The 22,560-nt window shown below is 32.1% G+C and overlaps 2 protein-coding genes across 4 annotated transcripts in view; one reads left to right on the top strand and one right to left on the bottom strand.

Moving 5' to 3' along the window:
- Positions 1 to 1,608: 1,608 nt before the first annotated feature.
- Positions 1,609 to 20,571, bottom strand: LOC143063316 (origin recognition complex subunit 4-like). 2 transcript variants are annotated; one of them, XM_076235385.1, is made up of 13 exons: positions 20,418 to 20,571; positions 18,042 to 18,206; positions 16,562 to 16,652; positions 14,876 to 14,951; positions 12,959 to 13,044; positions 12,402 to 12,450; positions 11,432 to 11,580; positions 10,367 to 10,540; positions 7,646 to 7,732; positions 5,075 to 5,183; positions 4,060 to 4,155; positions 2,730 to 2,794; positions 1,609 to 2,062 (listed from the first exon to the last, which is right to left on the bottom strand). In XM_076235385.1, exons 2-13 carry the CDS (start codon positions 18,188 to 18,190, stop codon positions 1,880 to 1,882), a joined length of 1,314 nt encoding a protein of 437 aa, XP_076091500.1. In that variant the 5' UTR covers positions 18,191 to 18,206; positions 20,418 to 20,571; the 3' UTR covers positions 1,609 to 1,879. The 2 variants fall into 2 exon arrangements, with proteins under 2 accessions (XP_076091500.1, XP_076091501.1); XM_076235386.1 differs by having other exon boundaries at positions 20,446 to 20,497.
- Positions 20,522 to 22,560, top strand: part of LOC143063317 (protein LZIC-like) — a 56,754-nt gene continuing 54,715 nt past the window's right edge. Inside the window, exon 1 of one of the 2 annotated variants that reach the window (XM_076235388.1) lies at positions 20,522 to 20,644. The gene's annotated coding sequence lies outside the window, so the exon portion shown is untranslated. The remainder of the gene's footprint in view (positions 20,645 to 22,560) is intronic. The other variant, XM_076235387.1, reaches the window with a different exon arrangement.

Consider the following 22,560-nt stretch of genomic DNA (forward strand, 5'->3'; position numbering starts at 1 on the left):
GGAAGACCGAGTCACCGGACACATTTTTTTAACTAGATACCCAAAAGATGATTGTGGCCAAGTTTGGATTAATTTGGCTCAGTAGTTTCAGAGAAGAAGATTTTTTTAAAAGATTACTAAGATTTACGAAACATGGTTAAAAATTGACTATAAAGGGCAATAACTCCTAAAGGGGTCAACTGACCATTTCGGTCATGTTGACTTGTTTGTAAATCTTACTTTGCTGAACATTATTGCTGTTTACAGTTTATCTCTATCTATAATAATGTTGAAGATAATAACCAAAAACAGCAAAATTTCCTTAAAATTACCAATTCAGGGGCAGCAACCCAACAACAGGTTGTCCGATTCATCTGAAAATTTCAGGGCAGATAGATCTTGACCTGATTAACAATTTTACCTCATGTCAGATTTGCTCTAAATGCTTTGGTTTTTGAGTTACAAGCAAAAAACTGCATTTTACCCCTATGTTCTATTTTTAGCCATGGCGGCCATCTTGGTTGGTTGGCGGGGTCACCGGACACATTTTTTAAACTAGATACCCCAATGATGATTGTGGCCAAGTTTGGTTTAATTTGGCCCAGTAGTTTCAGAGGAGAAGATTTTTGTAAAAGTTAACGACGCTGGACGCAGGACGATGATGGACAACGCCGGATGCCGGACGCAAAGTGATGGGAAAAGCTCACTTGGCCCTTCGGGCCAGGTGAGCTAAAAATGGACATATATTCATCTGTTTGAGTACAATTGGTATCCAAATCTAGGTTTTGATATTTCTGTGACAATTTAGCTAGTATCCTTGTTTAGCTTGGCAATGTTATATGTGAAAACTTGTCATTTTTCTCTTCCCCTGTATCAACCTGCATAGCAGGACTTCTCAGCCACATGAAAATCACTGAGGAAAAGTATCAAGTTTACTTACATTCATTGTAAAACTAATCAAGTGAAGGGAAATACAAAAGAAGTTAAGCACAATAAGCAGTTAATCAGATTTTCTGATGGGAATTGTTTTCGGGGGCACCTGATTTCACTTCAAGTTTTTGATGAGTTTGTGTTGTTTTTTTATTTATTCTGACTTGTTGTTGTGAATGCTCCTTGGTTTTATGAGTCTTTGTTTTCCCTTGGTTTTAACCGTTATTGTTATTCCATGTATAAAAATCATAAAAAAATACACACTCAACACCAGAAACATTCACATTGTGGTTCGAGCTGACATTTTACAATATAAATGTGTATAAACTTATTTAACAAGATGATGTTTGTTTTGGTATGCTGACTTTAATATGATGATATCTCCTGTAGAAATTAAAACAATGTCTCATTTACTTTTTAAAGACCAAACAGATGATTTGTCCTGCAATGTAGAAATTAAAACAATGTCTCATTTACTTTTTAAAGACGAAACAGATGATTTGTCCTGTAATGTAGAAATTAAAACAATGTCTCATTTATTTTATCAAAGATGAAACAGATGATTTGATCAACAATGAAAGCTCAAAACTTGTTAAAGGCGAATAAGAGGCCTAAAACGCAAACCAACATTTCTAAAAAAAAAAAAAAATAGTTGACCAAAATAATTTCAAGGAATGCAAGAAATTAGAAAAAAGTAAAACCAACTGAATGGATTTATTATTACAAAAATAAATATAACATTATTTGGTGAACATTTCTATAATATAATGTTTTCTGATGCATTGTCATTCATAGATGATGAACACATTTTTATATCAAGTTTTGATATTCAAATACAATGTCCCATAAAATTTGTCTCACATATATTTTAAGAACAAGCTCTATGTATTCAAATATTATTTGTATAAATCTCATTTTATGTTTTGTGCACGATTCTTCTTTCCATATCTTTTCCTACTGAATAACATAATCATATGACTGATGTAGATGCCCACTGTTTGACCTCAGTAGGGCATTGTGGGTATTTTTGTAATGCATCTGTGATCTGTGATGGATGAATGAGAAGTGACATCAGTCTATACTCTTTTTGAATACGAGTTCCTGAACCATCAGTTGACTTTACAAGTTCTAATGCTAATAAATGTTCAAATGCCTGCAAGAAAAATCAAAAGTTAATAACAGGAATATCTGTGTTCATTGGCAAGATATATGCCCAACATGTTAAAAGATTATTAAAGGTTTCCTGAAACCTAGGTTCTTGCCAGCTATTGTTGCTATCAGAGTAAATGTGAAATATTGACGACTAAAACTGATGTCCTTTATAGGTCAAATTACATAAAATATAAATGGGGACACAGAAGATGCCCGTGCTTGCTAACGTTTTAAAGAGACAAATCTCAAGAAGAGTAAAAGTGACACTACCCAAATTTGTACTGGATTTGAGTTTGATGGTGATAAGCATTGTATATAAGATTCATATCATTTGGTCGAGGTAAACTTGAGAAAGAAAACAAAAACGAAATTTCAGCAATTTTTCCATTTGTAAAGGGACATAACTCTAGAAAAGTAAAAGAGATGCTACCCAAATTCAAACTTGATCTGTATTTTGAGGTGATAAGCATTTTGATAAGGTTCTCTACATTTGGTTGAGAAAAAAGAAAAGTTGAGAGTGGCAACCAATTTTGGGCCATTCATAAGGATATACTGATGGACTAGGGTAAAACTTAGTCCCATCTGCTTTATGTTTTAATCAATTCTAACCACTGATATTCTACATTTGTAAATCTTCTAATTATTATGTTATAACTATTTTCACTCACCTTTAGTACCACTGCCTTTTCATACATCTGCATTGAAGATCTTTTCTGAGCAAACTTTGCATACTCTAAAGTATTGATATCAATTATATTCTTACTAGATTTAATTGCAATAATTCTTTAAGAAAGAAGAAGATATAATAAGGCTATATAAAGATGTTAATGTGGAAAAATATGTTTCACATTATAAAGGTTAATTTCACATACACTACATCTTATTGACTGCACAAGTCACATTATCACACAGAAAGTGTCATAGCTGCTGACCTCTTGGAATGACTAAAAGATGACGTCACATGTCATCCCAAAATTTGTGTAAAAATTTAGTGGCATGCTTTTTTTGTCAGAAAAATCATCCAATCAATTTCTAAATGCATTTAACTAAATACTATATACTTTAATTGTCATATTCAACAGCTGCCAGTTTGGTTACATAAAAACCAATAACATCAGATATTTCCTCTCATCAATCCAACTTCTTGACTCATATAAATATTTGTAAAAATTAAACATTGAAATGTCTTTTTATAGTTGTTTATGTTAGATAGGGTGTCTTCCTCCATCTTGGATTTTGAAATACCAGGAAACAAGGTCTAGATCTTTGATAGAATGTGCAAATTTTGAGTGTAGAAGGTAATTCATGTGTAAGAATTTTCATTTCAATATAGAATATGAGATGTTTTATCATCTTTCAAGTTGTATTTTAAAAGGAACAGAAATTTTTGTTTTGTTCAATTTTTTTTCAAACTTTGCCACATAAGGGGAGGCAACTCAAATGTAACGGCAGATAATTCAGATAAAGGTACTTTTACAATAGAATGTGTTAGGAATTTCTCTATTTTATTATGTAGCAAGAAAACGAGTCTGGTGACCTCATTTTTTCTTTTTCTTATCTGAAAGCATACTATTAAAGCTATCTTTTCATATTTTATCTCAAAATTCTATGGTACAGTTTTCGTTTTATGACAGAAAATTGGGTTTTCCATGCATAATCTATACAAAACTGTCAATTTTGAACAACCTTTAGCATGAAAATAAGCCCTGTGACCAATTCTTTTTTATAATTATTATTTTTAAAAGCATGATATAAACTACATTTTGGCAAATTTAAAAAAAAATCTATGGATTATAATTTAGACACCCCATCTACCTTAAGCAGATATTGTATTTTACACAGATTTCTTCCTTTCCTCTGTGTTTTGGTGCTTCTGTAATTTAGTAATTGGTATTTCTTTGACAATTAAATCTTCATTTACTTCTATATATACAAAATTTTTAGTTCCAAAAAAGGTTGATAATAAAATATCTAGACTTGTTTTTAAACATAACATACCACTGTAAACCATCTCAAAATTGAAAGGTTCCCCATCATAAATATCTGTCAGATGTTTCATAGCAATAATCAAACACAACTCAAGTATAGATATTCCTGTAAAACAAAAAACAAATAGTACAGCATGTATAAGACTAGAGTGGTAATATAGTGATCATAGCAATTAAGATATCATTTTTTTTAAATCCAATTTTTCCACTTATCAAGTACATGTACCAATACTCTGGAATGGTAGAAATCAGATAAGAGAAATCATCTTAACCTGTATTCAATGGTGTAAAACATTATATAACAAGAATGTGTCCCCAGTACATGGATGCCCCACTTGCACTATAATTTTCTGTGTTCAGTGTACCGTGAAATTGGGGTAAAAGCTTTAATTTGTCATTAAAATTAAAAAGATCATATCTTAGGGAACATGTGTACTCATGTTTCATGTTGATTAGACTTCAACTTCATCAAAAACTACCTCCACCAAAATATGTCTTAGTCTAGAAAAACTAAGCAAAAATTACAATTCATTGGGTATTGAAATCTCAGTGTATCACAATGTAACTTATCACTGCCTTTTATATTCTCTGGTGCAACATAACATGTACCACTAGTAAAGCAAAGCCTTAACACTTGTAAACATTTAGTTTTTGTTTGTGTTCCATTATCTTTAGTTTTCTATAAGAGTTGTCTTTTATAGAAAAAAACAACAGTGAACTCATATTTGATATGACTTGTGATTTACCTAGATGAATTAGAATTAATTCTTAGTTCTCATGAGGTTTGCTCAATCTGTAGTTTTTGTGTAAACTTTCTATTTTTCATTGTTTTTATTTCTCTATTAACAATGGTATTGTCTTCTCCAGTTCAACAATTGAAATTTTGAATCCCAACATAAAATATATCCTGCGAAAAGTACTTTAAAATTATATGATAAAATGTTGCTATGTAAGGAACACCAATTTATAATGAAGTTCAAGTAAATGTTTTTTATGTTCTATGTTGAGGTAATAAATTTCTATACCATGTAACATTGCTGATTTGCTGTCTGTCGATGTAACTTTCATTGCTTCTACAAAATCACTGGGTGTTGGGAAAGGGCGAGTCTCATTCAGTTGACAAACAACATACATCTGAAACAAATAGTTATCTCATTAAGTAACAGTTGTTAAAATATCTCTCGTATCCTTAATCAAATTCAATGATTGTGTCTTATTCATCAGACAGAAGATAAAATGAAATTTTATTGTTTATAAATATGAACTGTTTTATAACTTTTCTGCATAAATGTGATTCTTCCAGCAGGAGTAAAAATTATCCACTTTTCAGACCCACTTCTGTTCCTCCTATTTTAATTTCTAATTCTTCTGCTTTTTGAAAATTTCAACCTTGAAACATTTTTCAGTACACATTTATGTTCTTGTGGAAAAAAAATCCTCGAACTCTTTCACGATAGTAGTGCAATACAAATGCGATCCTTACGTTAAATTACCAAGGCAGTTGGAAAGCAAGACCTTAGAAACGACCTTTGTTGCTACTTTCTTAAGACAACAATGGGACTGAAATTAAAACCTGCCATTCTGAAATTGCGTTAATTTCGCGGAAAAATAAAATGGTGCCAATTTGTAAATTTTTCTTTTTTCTGTTTCTTACTTGCCATAAGGGTCAAAAATAGATTTCTTTCGATTTTTTAAGCATAGTTTTTATTATAATATTTATACAAAAAAAACATGTCAAATTGGCTGTCTTTCAAAGTTAACAATAACATAACGCCGTTGTCTCCTTGATCGTCATTTATAAATCATGCGAAATTGTGAAACAGATAAACAAAGATTATTATATACTATATAAAATCCATAATACATACCTGAAAGTTAAAAAAAGTCAACTTTAATACATCTGAAAACAATGTACACACATTTAGTGTGTTTGTTTGAAAAGGAATGGCGAGTTCAGCTGTGAATATTTGACTGGATTAATAATTCTCTTTAAGTCAGTGAAATGTTTGACTTAACTATTTAACTAAGGAAATCTTATACTGTCTTTGCACAACCTTAACCACTTTGTCAGAAATTTCGACACATCAAAGTGGCACATTTGTGTATTACAGCGTATTAAGTGGCACAAATTTGACATATCATAGTCCAAGTTATGTTACATAACATAATTAAAATTCAGCATAGCTTCCTGAGAAGTTAAGAAAGAAAATTACGATTTTAATTTCTTGTGACCACATTTTTTGGTCAACAACTGGACTTTAAAGACACATTTTAAGAGAAAAAATGATTTTAATCCTTAATTGAGTTGATAAATATATTCAAGAATTTTCACTTAAAAGCAAATTGGTTTTTAATTCATGCAAAAAACGGGCTTCACTTTTTTTGGGAAAAAAAATGCCCTTATATGGTAATCACATGACATCCATTGTTGCTTTAAGAAATGGTGTCCCCCCCCCCCCATGACCAAGAGGAATGAACAATGTATCTTAACACCAACCAACAGGAAGTCATTTCATAAAATACAAGAACGGACTGGAATATATCTAACTTATTTTATTCTAATTTACCACATCTAAAGGAATTGTTATTTTTAAAAACATTATAGTTGCTGGACAATTTGGAGGGGTTGGACAGGGTTAAGGGAACCTGGGAATGAGGGGGAGGAAAGAAATGAGATCAAACTTCATTGTGTTTTAAATCTTAAATATGAAAAATATAATTTGGTCATCTGGGTTTAAAACATTTCAAATCTTATAAAAATCACTGATGAAAATTAGAACTGTGGTCTATAGAACTGCAAATGGATTGTATTGTTAACTAAATGTTGGCCATGTTTCCTTCCAATTGGCTTTGTTGGCTCAGAGATGTTTGAAAAAAGTTTACAATGACGGACGGACAAAGGACAGGAAAATTGGGAAAAACGTAGGGTATTTGCCATTGCCAATAGGAATGGTGTCTGAATACTGGACCCTGTGGAATGCTAGAAAAATCCCTGGAGGGGTATACGATCTCAATAGTAATATGGCTTTAAAATGACCATACTGATAGTTAAAAAGGTCTGCAAAGTTAATTTTTATTTTCTTTCAAATTGAATGTTCGTTGGGCCTAGCTAGTAACCAAAACGAAAGTCTGAATGCAAAAGTGGAAGCTCGCAGACCACGGAACACCGCTAATTTGAACCTATGAATATTATTTTCAATAGAATTTGACATCGTCTGCCATTCCCATGTACTTGTCATTAAGGGGAGGTAACTCTTGCACTTCCGGAACTGGTACCATAGGTAGGATACAACATTGCGCCTACCACTGCGTAAGTCGCGGGAACAGTTATGTTTCTCTTATATCACGATAAGAGCAGGAGACAAAACAATCGGTTATATAAGTCCTTGCTAAAACAAATAATAATAAATAACAAAAAATAACACAATGAAACCGACATTCGAAAAAAGGAAGATCAACAACCAACAATACTTATTTTCCCTAAACGCTTCAACACATCCACAACCAACAGGAGTTTTTATAATTGCCGTCCGACCCTGGTACATTCTTTTTAATGGAATAGCCCTCAGCTTTTTAAGTAATAATACTACACTTACCAAAATGTGATGTAACGCTCTAATATCTTTATTGAAGTGGAATTGTTGCTGTAGTACATCTCTGACTGTGCCGTCTTTACTCAATTTCTAAAACAAAACAATTTTATCATGTTTATCTGTATAGAACTTGGGTTTTTCAAACTTTGATTATCATTGTTAAAGAAAGATAATCCAGGAAAGAAGAAATATCAATCTATAGCACTGGAGTGTTGGACATTTAACAGCAAATGTTAATTCTACAAGCTATGTATTAAAATGGCCTTTCGTTTTTTCAGGAATACTTTATAATTACCAGTAAAGCTATGAATAGCATGTGAACATTCAAAATCAACAATTTGAAAGTAAGACAGTCTCAATTGGCAAATTGTTCAAAATTGTTATATTCAATATGATTAATAGATGTTGAACATATGCATTGAGACTGCAACCAAACAATAAGAACAACTATAAGACACTCAAATGGCCAATCTGTAGTCTCTAACAATATACTGTTTTTACAATATGTCAAAATCTATTTTTGTCCCAAGTCAAACAAAGAAATAATTTGTCAACATTTAGTGGTTTTTGAACTGTTCAATAAAATGCCCATTATTATTTTACATTATGCAAATAACAATCACATAAAATTTCAAACAAATATATAAGTGATGTCCCCTAAATAAAGAATTGCAACTTACTTCTACTTGCTTATTCTACTCGTTGATGAAGGAGTAATCCCACCTGAATAATGAACTTACTTCTACTTACTTATTCTACTGGTTGATGAAGGAGTGGTCCTCCCTGAATAAAGAACTTACTTGTATTTATTTATTCTACTCCTTGATGAAGGAGTAATCACCCCTGAATAAAGAACTTACTTCTTATTTATTCTACTCGTTGATGAAGGAGTAATCCCCCCTGAATAAAGAACTTACTTCTACTTGTTTATTCTACTCTTTGATGAAGGAGTGGTCCCCCCCTGAACCAAGAACTTACTTCTACTTGTTTCTTCTACTCATTGATGAAGGAGTAATCCCCACTGAATAAAGAACTTACTTCTACTTGTTTATTCTACTCGTTTATGAAGGAGTGATCCCCACTGAATAAAGAACTTACTTCTACTTATTTATTCTACTCGTTGATGAAGGAGTAATCACCCCTGAATAAAGAACTTACTTCTTATTTATTCTACTCGTTGATGAAGGAGTAATCCCCCCTGAATAAAGAACTTACTTCTACTTATTTATTCTACTCTTTGATGAAGGAGTAATCCCCACTGAATAAAGAACTTACTTCTACTTGTTGATGAAGGAGTGGTCCTCCCTGAATAAAGAACTTACTTCTACTTGTTTATTCTACTCGTTGATGAAAGAGTAATCCCCCCTGAATAAAGAACTTACTTCTTATTTATTCTACTCTTTGATGAAGGAGTAATCCCCACTGAATAAAGAACTTACTTCTACTTGTTGATGAAGGAGTGGTCCTCCCTGAATAAAGAACTTACTTCTACTTATTTATTCTACTCTTTGATGAAGGAGTAATCCCCACTGAATAAAGAACTTACTTCTACTTGTTGATGAAGGAGTGGTCCTCCCTGAATAAAGAACTTACTTCTACTTGTTTATTCTACTCGTTGATGAAAGAGTAATCCCCACTGAATAAAGAACTTACTTCTACTTATTTATTCTACTCGTTGATGAAGGAGTGATCCCCCTGAATAAAGAACTTACTTCTACTTATTTATTCTACTCGTTGATGAAGGAGTAATCTTCCCTGAATAAAGAACTTACTTCTACTTATTTATTCTACTCGTTGATGAAGGAGTAATCACCCCTGAATAAAGAACTTACTTCTACTTATTTATTCTACTCGTTGATGAAGGAGTAATCACCCCTGAATAAAGAACTTACTTCTTATTTATTCTACTCGTTGATGAAGGAGTAATCCCCACTGAATAAAGAACTTACTTCTACTTATTTATTCTACTCATTGATGAAGGAGTAATCACCCCTGAATAAAGAACTTACTTCTTATTTATTCTACTCGTTGATGAAGGAGTAATCACCCCTGAATAAAGAACTTACTTCTTATTTATTCTACTCGTTGATGAAGGAGTAATCCTCCCTGAATAAAGAACTTACTTCTACTTATTTATTCTACTCGTTGATGAAAGAGTAATCACCCCTGAATAAAGAACTTACCTCTTATTTATTCTACTCGTTGATGAAGGAGTAATCCCCACTGAATAAAGAACTTACTTCTACTTATTTATTCTACTCGTTGATGAAGGAGTGGTTCTCCCTGAATAAAGAACTTACTTGTATTTATTTATTCTACTCCTTGATGAAGGAGTAATCACCCCTGAATAAAGAACTTACTTCTTATTTATTCTACTCGTTGATGAAGGAGTAATCCCCCCTGAATAAAGAACTTACTTCTACTTGTTTATTCTACTCTTTGATGAAGGAGTGGTCCCCCCCTGAACCAAGAACTTACTTCTACTTGTTTCTTCTACTCATTGATGAAGGAGTAATCCCCACTGAATAAAGAACTTACTTCTACTTGTTTATTCTACTCGTTTATGAAGGAGTGATCCCCATGAATAAAGAAATTACTTCTACTTGTTTATTCTACTCGTTGATGAAGGAGTGGTGAGTGGTCCTCCCTGAATAAAGAACTTACTTCTACTTGTTTATTCTACTCTTTGATAAAGGAGTGATGTCCCCTTTACAGATAACTTACTTCAACTTGTTTATTCCATTCTTTGATGAAATCACATCTCACAGGTTTTGATTCTATTTTTAAGTAAGACATACAGATGTCACAAAAATTCTCATAACTATAGTTGTTTAGGAAATACACTTGGCGATGTGAAAACCGTGACTTGACTCTCTTCTCAAGTAGTTCTATAACATCCTGTAAAATCAGAGAGAAGATTTACAAATAATTGTCATATAGAAGTGACACATTCTATTTTACGTACAAAATGTACTGGACGAATCAGACATATATGTTTAATGTACAGTATTTGTGATGTTGTATTAAATACATTTCTTTCAGTTGATTTTTTTTATAGATTTTTTTCAGTATATGGCAGATAATCCATGAACAAGAGTTTATATATTTTAATTCCAAAAAAAAATCCATAAAACAACAAATCTTAAATTAAGACATCAATTTCTTTTATAAATATGACTGCAATTTTTATTTCAAAAGTATTAAGTGTTTTAAACAAGACATCTGTTAAAGGCCAAAACTATATTATCAGATTCTACTCATCCTAGCAAAGTGTAGACATTTTCATTATAAATTAAATCCAATTTTTTATCCCTAGTCTCATTCCGATATTACAGGTTAAAATCTTGTCAATGATATTTTTATGCCCAATGTGATTTGATATTGAATGACATACAATTAATATTTCTTCTTCCTCTTCAAAGCGTAGAGAAAAACATTTTTTTTTTTCATATGTCATAACCAACCAAAATTCTTTCATATTCATATTTGAAAAGAAAATAAGTGTGTGTCACATTCACATTTCCTACTGCTCTAGATGTGACACTTAATGAGTTACTGTTAATTCAGAAATTATTGCGCATTTATTAATATTGTCATTTTGTCATTTTAGACTAAAATGCGATTTTAATTCTTGCAATATTCAGAAAAATATATAAAAAAACTCAAAATGCGAAATTTTAATAATTGCATGCGATAACCCTGTTGCATTTTACGCAATAATAAAATCATCGCAATAATTTCTGAATTTACAGTAGTTATCGTTCAGAAATTAAACATAAGTATACTTACAAGTCTACATGTAACACCCACTACACATATTGGTGCTTGATCAGATTGGGCAATATCAAACAGATTATATAGCAATGTCTGGTTTTTATGGTGGGCAAACATATCAAATTCTTCTAGGATAAACAAGATTGGCTTAGAACTCTGACTTCCTATAAAACACATTGAGCAAAATTCACTGAGAAATTAGTCATTTATCATGAGGTATGTATAATTTTTGTTTCAGGTACAGAGAAACATTTGTACTTTCTAAGTTTTTTTCTACTTTTTGTAAGTTGGAGATCTAACTTCTATAAACCCTTAAATGTTCACTTTTTAGTTGCTTTTTGTTTTTAGATTATTATATTAGTGTGAGATCCTATATTTTCTTCTATTCATATATTTTAAAACACAAAAAATCTCATGAGAAATAGTCATGATTGTGTCAGTATAACTCACCATCAATTCTAGTTTTAAGATATTTTGTGAATAAAGCAACAGTAAATTAAGTTATACAGCCATAGCAGTTTATCAACACAATCTTGTTCTTTTATAATAATATGGTGTACCTTATCGGCGTAAGTGTGAAGTGTTTTATCTAGTTAGGATACATTATTGTTTAGTGGCCAGCTGAAGCCCACCTCTGGGTACGTGATTTTCTCCCCAGGTTGAATACCCACTGTTGGCCTTAGACTGATTTCTGATTTTTGGGTCGAGTTGTTCTCTCTATGACAAATTCCCCGTTTCTATTCTCAATTTCATTATAACTTACTAACAGGTATAATATATTGCTCATTAATTAGTTTTTTGAATAGTTTTTAATGTTAGTCTTTTGTCTTTTACTTTTGGCCATAGTGGTGTCAATTTTGACTTCTACTTGGCAATTTCTTTATTTCTTAGTACTAGTAATCTCTCATTCTTATGAGTTTTAACATTTGTTTGCTCCTCTTGATATGGATAATACTTTGTCTGTCTGCTTTTGAAATTTTCTTACCACATTTCAATGCATCCAACAAGAACTGTAAAGTCTCTGCAAATGAACCCTGTAAAAGTATATCAATTGAAGCAGAATGTAAGAAAAATGTGCAAATTCTGTGATATTTTTAGAACAGATTTACGTATATCTTACTTGTTTTCTTTACCTTCCAAAGTAAGTCTATGAAGATAGTCAGTACATACAATGAGATATTTACCTCGGTTGCAACAAGACTTATACGTTGACCATTACTTGTTAACTTTTTATACATTGTGACTTGGATGGAGTTTTGTCTAATTGGCACTCATACCACATCTTCTTATTTATATTGAGACATTAAGGGGTCAGCAAGTGGCATAAGAAGAAGTCACAGGTAATTTTCAATGATACTAGTAATAAAGTAAATAATTGACAATGGGACTGTATCTAACAAACAGGAAGTAGATCACTTTCAACTTACCATTTTATCCATCAATCCTCGGAAAACTTAATACAAAAGGAATTATAAATAGTTTACATTATATTATTCTACAATTTTAATTCTTATGGAACAAATATAATTTTTAACCACTTACAAAAACTTTATCACCCAGTGTGTTCTCAAGCTGTAACTGACGTGTGATTTCTTTTAATGCAATTTTATCATCTGTTTGTAGAAGTCCTATATAAGAATAAACATAGAACATTTCAATGCATTTTGCACATCATCTGTATCATTAGGTTTCTTAGTAATTTTGACTTTTTGTAATAGAATAAAAATGTTCAGAGCTCCTGATATAATCCACGCACAGTAGAAAGTATAACAGTAAACTCCTTACAGATAATTCTGAGCTGTTTACAGCAATATATAATTTCAGTTACCCTTTGAAATTTTTATTGATTTATTGTTGTTGGCTTAATGTTCAGAGGCAAATATTTTATTGATGTTTAGGAAGAGAACAAATTAACATCAAACCCAACAGGAAGGTCCTGCAATAGGGGGTAGATTGGCTGGATTTTTTTTAGTGACAATTGAAAAACTAGAGGCTCTCAAGAGCCTGTGTCGCTCACCTGTTACTGTATTTACTGATGTCAGCCATCTTGATTGGCAGGCAGGGTCATTAGACACTTTTTTTAAAATAGATACCCTTGTAATGATTGTGGCCAAGTTTGGTTAAATTTGGCCCATAGTTTTAGAAAAGAAGATTTTTGTACAAGTTACAAAAATGACAAAAAGTTGTTCAATATTGACTATAAAGGACAATAACTCCTTAAGGAGTTCTCTGACAATTTTGGTCATGTTGACTTATTTGTAGATCTTACTTTGCTGAACATTATTGCTTTTTACAGTTTATCTCTATCTATAATAAAATTCAAGATAATAACCAAAAACTGCAAAATTTCCTTAAAATTACCAATTCAGGGCCAGCAACCCAACAACCAGTTGTCCGATCCATCTGAAAATTTCAGGGCAGATAGATCTTGACCTGAGAAACAATTAAACTTTGTCAGATTTGTTCTAAATGCTTTGGTTTTTGAGTTATTAAGTCAAAAACAGCATTTTACCCTTATGTTCTATTTTTAGCCGTGGCGGCCATCTTGGTTGGATGGCCGGGTCACCGGACACATTTTTTAAACTAGATACCCCAAAGATGATTGTTGCCATGTTTGGTTAAATTTGGCCCAGTAGTTTCAGAGGAGAAGATTTTTCTAAAAGATTACTAAGATTTACGAAAAATGGTTAAAAATTGACTATAAAGGGCAATAACTCCTAAAGGGGTCAACTAACCATTTCAGTCATGTTGACTTATTTGTAAATCTTACTTTGCTGAACATTATTGCTGTTTACAGTTTATCTCTATCTATAATAATATTCAAGATAATAACCAAAAACAGCAAAATTTCCTTAAAATTACCAATTCAGGGGCAGCAACCCAACAACGGGTTGTCCGATTCATCTGAAAATTTCAGGGCAGACAGATCTTCACCTGATAATCAATTTTACCCCATGTCAGATTTGCTCTAAATGCATTTTTTAAACTAGATACCCCAAGGATGATTGTGGTCAAGTTTGGTTAAATTTGGCCCAGTAGTTTCAGAGGAGAAGATTTTTGTAAAAGTTTACGGACGACGGACGCAAAGTGATGAGAAAAGCTCACTTGACCTTTCACGTCAGGTGAGCTAATGAGGGCACATTGGACAGGGGAAGATATTTAGTCTAGCAAAAGGTCTACTACAGACCCCTAGTAGAGTTGTCACAAGGATTTTAACTTGCAGAGAGTGTGGCATTCTCTTTACATGATGCATATGTCCTTTTGTAATAAGTTTGAAATTATTTAGACCCTTAATGATCTAGTGATTGGTAGACACATTTTTACTGTTAAAGGCCCTATGTATACCTCTCTCTCTATATATAAATATTCTTGTTTTTCTTGTATTGTGATGTTGCTGGCTTATCAAAATATTTACTAAATCTTCTCTCAGACATTATATTTCTATAAAATTACTGTTACCATTCAACTTGACTTGTAGTAAATTCTCTCGGACATTGTCATCCTCAATCAGTTCATTGTAAATACTGTTCAATGTCTATAAATAGAATAAATAAATATCATTCTCTGTACATATTTGTGTTTCAAGTTTATACAATAGTATTACACAAATGCAAAGATTGAGCATATATTTTTTTTATAATACTTTAAACAAGAATGTGTACCCAGTACATGAATGCCCAAACCACACTATCATTTTCTATGTTCAGTTGACTGTGAAAATGAGGTAAAATCTCTAATATGCTATTAAAATTAGAGAGATCATATCATAAAGAACATGTGTACTAAGTTTATAGGTGATTGAACTTCATCTTCATCAAAAACTACCTCAACCAAAAACTTAAACCTAAAGTGTGACATATGGACGAACGGACGAATGAATAAACGGACGGAGGAAGGAATGGACGGACAAACGAACAGACGCACAGACCAGAAAACATAATGCCCATAAATGGGGCATAATAAAAAGTCTTTTGAAGGTTACCAGTCCAATTGAAGTTATAAGTACAATTCACTGTTTTAGATTCTAATGCATTCTGTGTAATATTTTCAAAAGTGTACACAAAATGTAATGATTGAATTGAAATTCAACCTATGATCTCACTTTGTTTTCATTTTGGTGTACAAACATTGAAATTACCCATAGTCCTTTAGATTCTAAAACGGCTAATTCAAATGCTCATCCAAAGAGTAAAATTAAGTTATACATTTACAAATCAATAAATTAATACCAAATTTACCATCTTTTTACAATATTAAGATACCAGATCTGCTTACACTGGTGTACTAAAATCAAAGTGCTTGTAAGCACTGAAGTTAAAGATTGCTTCAATTTATCAGTGGGAAGTAAAATTAAGTATGGCTTTGGTTGAACATATGGTTGATTAAACAGCAATTCTAGACAAAGGAAGATAACTCCAATTTAATAGATGGGTTTAACAATGACTTCATTTATATTTTTAGAACACGTATTAGATTCCTCCAACTTTCAAAAGTTATGTAATTTTCTTGACAAGTGTATCATCATTTTATGCCTTTGAAAATCTGAGCATATATTACATCGATAAATTTCTGGAAATGTTCATGGATAAGGTGTATAGAATGTTTTGATCACTATATTTTGTGCATCAAAAAGGAAGTGATCAGCCTTGGAAGATTTAGATATCAAGTCAGTCCCGTAAGGTTTTGAATGCATATTACGCAATCTTTACCAAAAAAAAAAATCAACTACCATGATGTATTAACATAAAGGTAACTTTACACTTTCAACAGCAGTAATATCCTATTATACCAGTATATCCAACATGTGAACTCCAGAAATATTGATTATCTATCTTACATCTTTCAATTTTAAAGAAAACAACCTTTCTTTTAAACACTTTTATAATCATTCATTTATTCCTATTATTCAATATCGAGAAACAGCGGTGGTCAGCAGATTTAATATTCCCAGTAATATAAAATATAAAATGTGTTTGAATTGTCAATGAGATACATATTTACCAGAGACAAACAAGTGTGGATGTTAAATAATACCGGGCACTGCAGATTAAAATCTAATTTTTTTTTAAATATGAACTACTGGTTATCCCTTAAAAAGATCCATTTTTTTTTATTAAGAGTGTATATACAACTTTCAGACCTTACCATGGTTTTCCCACTTCCTCTAGGTCCTATCACCAGTACAGAGTTACTCTCACCAGTGGAAGCAGTTCTTTTGACTAAATCAAGCAATTGCCTGTAAAATAAGACCAATCATAATAGGTGCAAATAAGCTTACATAATAAATTCTTATATCGAGTTCTTGACACTTACCAATTTTTTCTCAAAACAATTTTTTGAAAATGTATCCAGCTTGGTCAGTTACACTTTTCAAGTCCACCTGTTCCTTTTAGGATGGATGTATACTTATATATACTAGATATCATTGAGATGGGAGCCATCTCTGTGGGCCCCGCTGTGAATAATGTCCATTAAAAAATTGTATCTTTACCATAGGACATGGGTTTGTCAACTGAAATCAAAGTTTTTGACCTTGACCTTTGACCTATGAAGTTGTAAATAAATTATGACACACCCTTTGGTGTTGGTTTGTATACATGTCAAGTATAAACTTTGAAATGATAACGGTTCTCAAGATATAGAGCGGACACGATCTTTACCATAGGACATGGGGTTGTCAACTGATACCAAAGTTTTTGACCTTTAACTTTGCCCTAGGCAGTCGTTCATAAATTATGACACACCCTCTGGTGTTGGTTCATATACATGTCAAGTATAAACTTTGAAATCATAATGGTTCTCAAGATATAGAGCGGACAAGATCTTCACCACAGGACACAGGGTTGTCAACTGAAACCAAAGTTTTTTTTACCTTGACCTTTGACCTAGAAAGTTGTACATACATCATGACACGCCCTCTGGTGGTGGTTAATAAACATGTAAAGTATAAAGTATGAAATCATAATGGTTCTCTAGATATGGAGCGGACACAAAGTTAAAGTGTTACGGACGGACGGACGGACAGACTGATCACTATAGGGCGACCCGCCTTTGACCTAGGAAGTTGTACATACATCATGACACGTCCTCTGGTGGTGATTAATAAACATGTAACGTATCAAGTATGAAATCATAATGGTTCTCTAGATTCGGACGGACGGACGGACGGACGGACGGACAGACTGATCACTATAGGGCGACCCGCCTAAAGGCGGAGCCCAAATAATTAGATGCAAATTCAGGACAACAACATGTTTATGCAGAATAAATATTAACATTGCTTTATGCTAAACAGAGACAGGAAGCCAGTTTTTAAATGCTAGTTCACAATGTGACAATACCCAATACCTTACTCAGAATTTTTTCAAACTCTAAGCTGACCAGTCTTTGCTCTTACTAATTTCCTTATTGAGGCTAACTTGACACTGGGAAGCAGTAAATACCAAATTGAGTCTTTGATTTGACTCTGTAAATGACAAAATGACCAAACCCACAACTTCCTGCACTAAAGCAAGCATTCTACCAAGAGACAACTATGGCAGTTCTTGTTCATTAGACCATCACTGGACTTAATGATGTAAAACTGTAATTTCTCCTTTGTAAATCAATTAAAAACAATGATTACCCTCTTTCTTTTTCATATCCATGTAATGATGGTGAAGGAGCATTCTGACTAAACCTTAGTCTTAGTTCATCCTGGATATTCTGAATACTAGTTGCTTCCCCTGCGTCTGTCTCTTTAGAACTTTTGCTTTTTCTTTTACTACTTTTCATTATTTAATGTTTAAATCTGAAAAAAAAATTAACAACTAAGCATGAAGTCTAGTTTAAGAGGAAGGAATACAGCCATTTATGTCCATGTTTTACAATGAACCTTAATCAGCCTAATACCTGATGAATGAATGTATGAATGCCAGTTTTCAAATGCTAATTTTCAGCTTACAGTACGCCCAGAGAGTTTGTAATCCCAAACTCCATACATCGAAATTATTCCTTGTGAGATACCAGGAAACGCCGACATCCCTCCCTAAATTCTCAGAGAAATTTGGGAGTATTCCCTCCGACTTCCGTGTAAATTCACTACCTTTTGTTTATTGTATTGGCGACATCTCTCCCAGTCTGGTGTGAAGCAGTGTCACACCAGGTAATTAATTGCCCTAATTCTTCTGATCTACGCCAGCACGCGACAGTCAAGGTATGTGAGATTTCTAATGTAATTAAACAATTGTATTTCCTGCCTAATGATAACAAGGTGGTATATCTGATTGCTTGATACAAATAAAAGATTAAAAAGAAAAAATTATTGTTAATTCTTTCAATTACAATGTACATTTAAAAAAAAATAGTTTTATTAAAAACATCTTCGTTTTTTTTTGTCAGTAAATAAATATTTGATTTACAAAAGAGGTATAATTGGGTAAAAATAAATGGAGACTAACGCTGAATAAATGTGTGCAGTTTAAAGAAAATTAAACATCTCAAATTAAAGTTAAGTATACAAGTAAAAAAGAAAATATTATTCACTATTCCTTATGCTAGTATAAGTCTACACCATTTTCATTTTATGATTACATAACAGCTTGAAACAAATAAAGATTTAAAAGCAAAATGTTGTTAATTCTTTCAATTGCATTAAAGTTTTATAAAAAAAAAAGCTATACTTGATTTTAACCCTGTTTTTTTTATCGGTAAATCACATTACTTACGAAAAAGAGACATACTTGCGTAAAATTAAACGGAAACTAACACTGAATATAAAATGTGAGCAGCTTCAAGAAAATTACGTGTCTCAAAACTTGTATAGTAAAAAATGTGTTGCACACTGTTAAATAACCTGCTACGCGCGTTATTCAGTGTGCACCAAATTTTTTATGTTATTTCTTCATAGACAGAAAAAATATTACAGTCATTCCTTAAATAAATTAAAGGACCAAAAACTCATCATAGATACCAGAAATGAAATTTTGTATTTGCGCCAGTCTCGCATGTCTTTTCCCAAAAATCCTTACCTTGTGTCTCTGAAATTTTATCTCAATCCGCCAAGGGTGAAGAGAACGGCAGTGGATCATAACCCTTGGCTAGCGAAGATGCATTACTTTAGGATAAATAATACATTTCAGCTACAACAGGAATATTTCTATAGCTACATCAAATCGTCGTCGCATAATATTCATTTACGCACAATGAACGTAAACTTGTGTTGTATTTAGGACAGTGATCTTCAAATATTTTTAAAGCAATTAATTGCCGTGGGAAGACGATGCACATCTCAGTGATCAACAGTGCGTGGTTAAACTTTAAACTTGACTTCGCTCACAATATTGAATGCTAAAAATAGTGACATCAATTATGACCACAAGATTTTTATTTGGCAGGAAATATCATCATGTAACAGTAAACTCTGGTGACCTTTCTAAATGATCTTGGGAAAATTCATTCAGGATTTAAATTTGCTTTGAAATGATTAACATTTGTGTGCGTTAAGATTGAGGCTCTAGAAGGTCCTTTTACAATTGATTAACTGGAATCTAAAATATAATCCTTTTCTAAATAAACGAACACCAGCCTTTTATTTTTAGGTTTCTCAGTGAACACAGAACGTAAATGTGGACATTATTTATACGTCCATGATCATAACCTTTATTTAAGGAAAAATCTAATATGATTTGTTAAAATCAACAGTTTTTTTAAATCTTTTAAAAGAAAGTTTACATTTTATTGTAATATAGTTGCAAATTGTAATCCAGGGAACAAATCGTAATTATTTTTACAATGCAGTGATCTATCATATGATAATATGCATCTTCTTTATAATAGACAGGTATATTTCGGGTAATCAATATTTTTGTTATTTTTACTTTTCATGAGAAATTATACATCATCCACACATACCTGACAGCTCTCTTGTCTGTATGAGTTTTTTTTTCATCTCTTGTTGCCATTTTCAGTGCTTATAATCATTGAATTTTAGTTATACATATATACGAACAAATTTACATACATGGAATTAGCAAATGATGCAAAATTACGTTTGTTTTGATCTGCAGATCTGTGACATGTGGAAATTTCCCGCTGTTATTTCAGAAAACAGCCTCCAACAGAGGAGAACTACACACCAATTGTTATCTCCCTTACAAAATTGGGCTGAACTATGGACCGTTGATGTGATTATTGATGTAGATGTTTTATGAAGCTTTTTCAGTCGGAGATATCGTTACCTTTAAACACGTAAGATATCAAAGAATGTCCGTCTTTTTCTAACTTGTTTTGTCTCAAAATTACAGTAGTGAACATATACAAGGATTTCTAGCTATAAAAATCCTTGACATATTAATATTATAAATAAATAAATAAAAGGTTTATCACAACAAATTCAAGAAATGAACATAAATTGCTGTATTTGCGCCCCCCCCCCCCCCCCACCGAGATTTGCGCTTCAAAACTACTCTGCAGTACAGACTAATACAAATAATTTTGACGCGTAGAAAGGCTATTTTAACTGTTTAATATTTTTCTGTGACACCTTCCTATAGCTATGACACAGGAACATATATATATTGACAGGACTTGACCAGTTGACACTACCTAATTGCTAGTCCAAATAATAATGACGTCAGGCAAGGCTATTTTTAAAAAAAAATTCTACATAGGAAGGCGTCCCAAAATTTTTTTAAAAAGCGCCTTGCCGGACGTCATAATTATTTTAACTACCTAATTGCAGCTGATTCCATCATTTGGGTATATAAATAGTTAATTAAGATACGATACGGAATGGGATTTGTGTTGAAAACTTAGTCACTATTATCCTAACAATTTCTGATGCATGTATACGTAATAATAATAAAATATCTTTTAAACTAGGTGTAACAGTGATGCCAGTGTATCGAAATTGTAATCTGCCACTTTAAATTTGTTATAATTGGCTTTGCATTCATTTTATCACAGAAAGGTATAGAATGCAAATTAGGTAAAAAAAAAAAAAAATGGTGCAAATTGGATTCACAAATTCCAGAACCATCATAAAACACATCACATCAAGTAAATCACTCATATTTTGGTCATTTTTCAAATGTTTTACATGACAAAATATGTCAACTGTATGATAAAACTTGTATTTATTAACGATTAGAATATTATGTGGTTAATCTATTTGTTATCAGGTCATTCCGTCCCCAAACCTATCCAGCCCCAAATCTATCTGTCCCAAGTCAATCCAGCCCAAAGTCAATTCGGCCCACATTAAAATATGAATAAACAATATTGACTTTCAAGGATTTTGTTACAAATTTTAACAGTATAAATGGAATTTGCAAAAAGTATTGATGATGGATGACAACAGGTATTAAACTTGTGAAATATTGGCGGAGTACCAGTCAAAGAATTAGTATAAATATCGGCAAATCAAACAACATTTCTCAATTTGAGAAGTTTAAGAACTTAAAAAAAAAACAAAGTTTGTATGTATCAGCTTGGGGATCATCTAAAGAAAATATTTGTCAAAGGCCTTTTTTTTACCGTACACCTTTTACATTATAATAAAATTCATAAACATTTATGAATTACAATTAACAATGATTAATATATATCTTTAATTTTATTCCTTATAAATATATATTTGTATTGGGGCGGGATCGATTTTGAATATGGGCCGGATCGACATGAAAGCATCTATTTAACAATTCCGGTAGTTTTTCAGTCAGACGCTTCTGAAATTCATAAATCTTGCTGTCTTGTAAAGTCCGAAATTTTATTAATTTTATACTGAAAAGTCTATCATATTCATTTCCTGTTAGATATACTATTCCCAGTTTGACGTCATAAAGTAGGAAGGCATCACAGAAAAAAAATTAAATTAACCTTTCAAGAATGCAAGACATTATAATAATTATGTGCATTTAGTACAGACTAACCTGTGTAGTTGGAAAAGTGTTGAGGCCTGGGATCCACTAGATATATAAAAGTTAAATGAATTTTATGTTTCAGAAAGATGAAATCTTTTTGGATTTTGATGGGCATTTTTGTTTTCCTTTCTGCAAAAGGTGTAAAAATAAACAAACACCCGATTTGCATTTGATACTGTTCACTCAATTAAACCGTTTAACTCACCTATAGTTGTGTTGATATCTATTGTCTTTTCATTGCCC

The sequence above is a fragment of the Mytilus galloprovincialis genome, chromosome 2, assembly GCF_965363235.1.
Source record: "Mytilus galloprovincialis chromosome 2, xbMytGall1.hap1.1, whole genome shotgun sequence".
NCBI classification, from domain to species: Eukaryota; Metazoa; Mollusca; class Bivalvia; order Mytilida; family Mytilidae; genus Mytilus; species Mytilus galloprovincialis.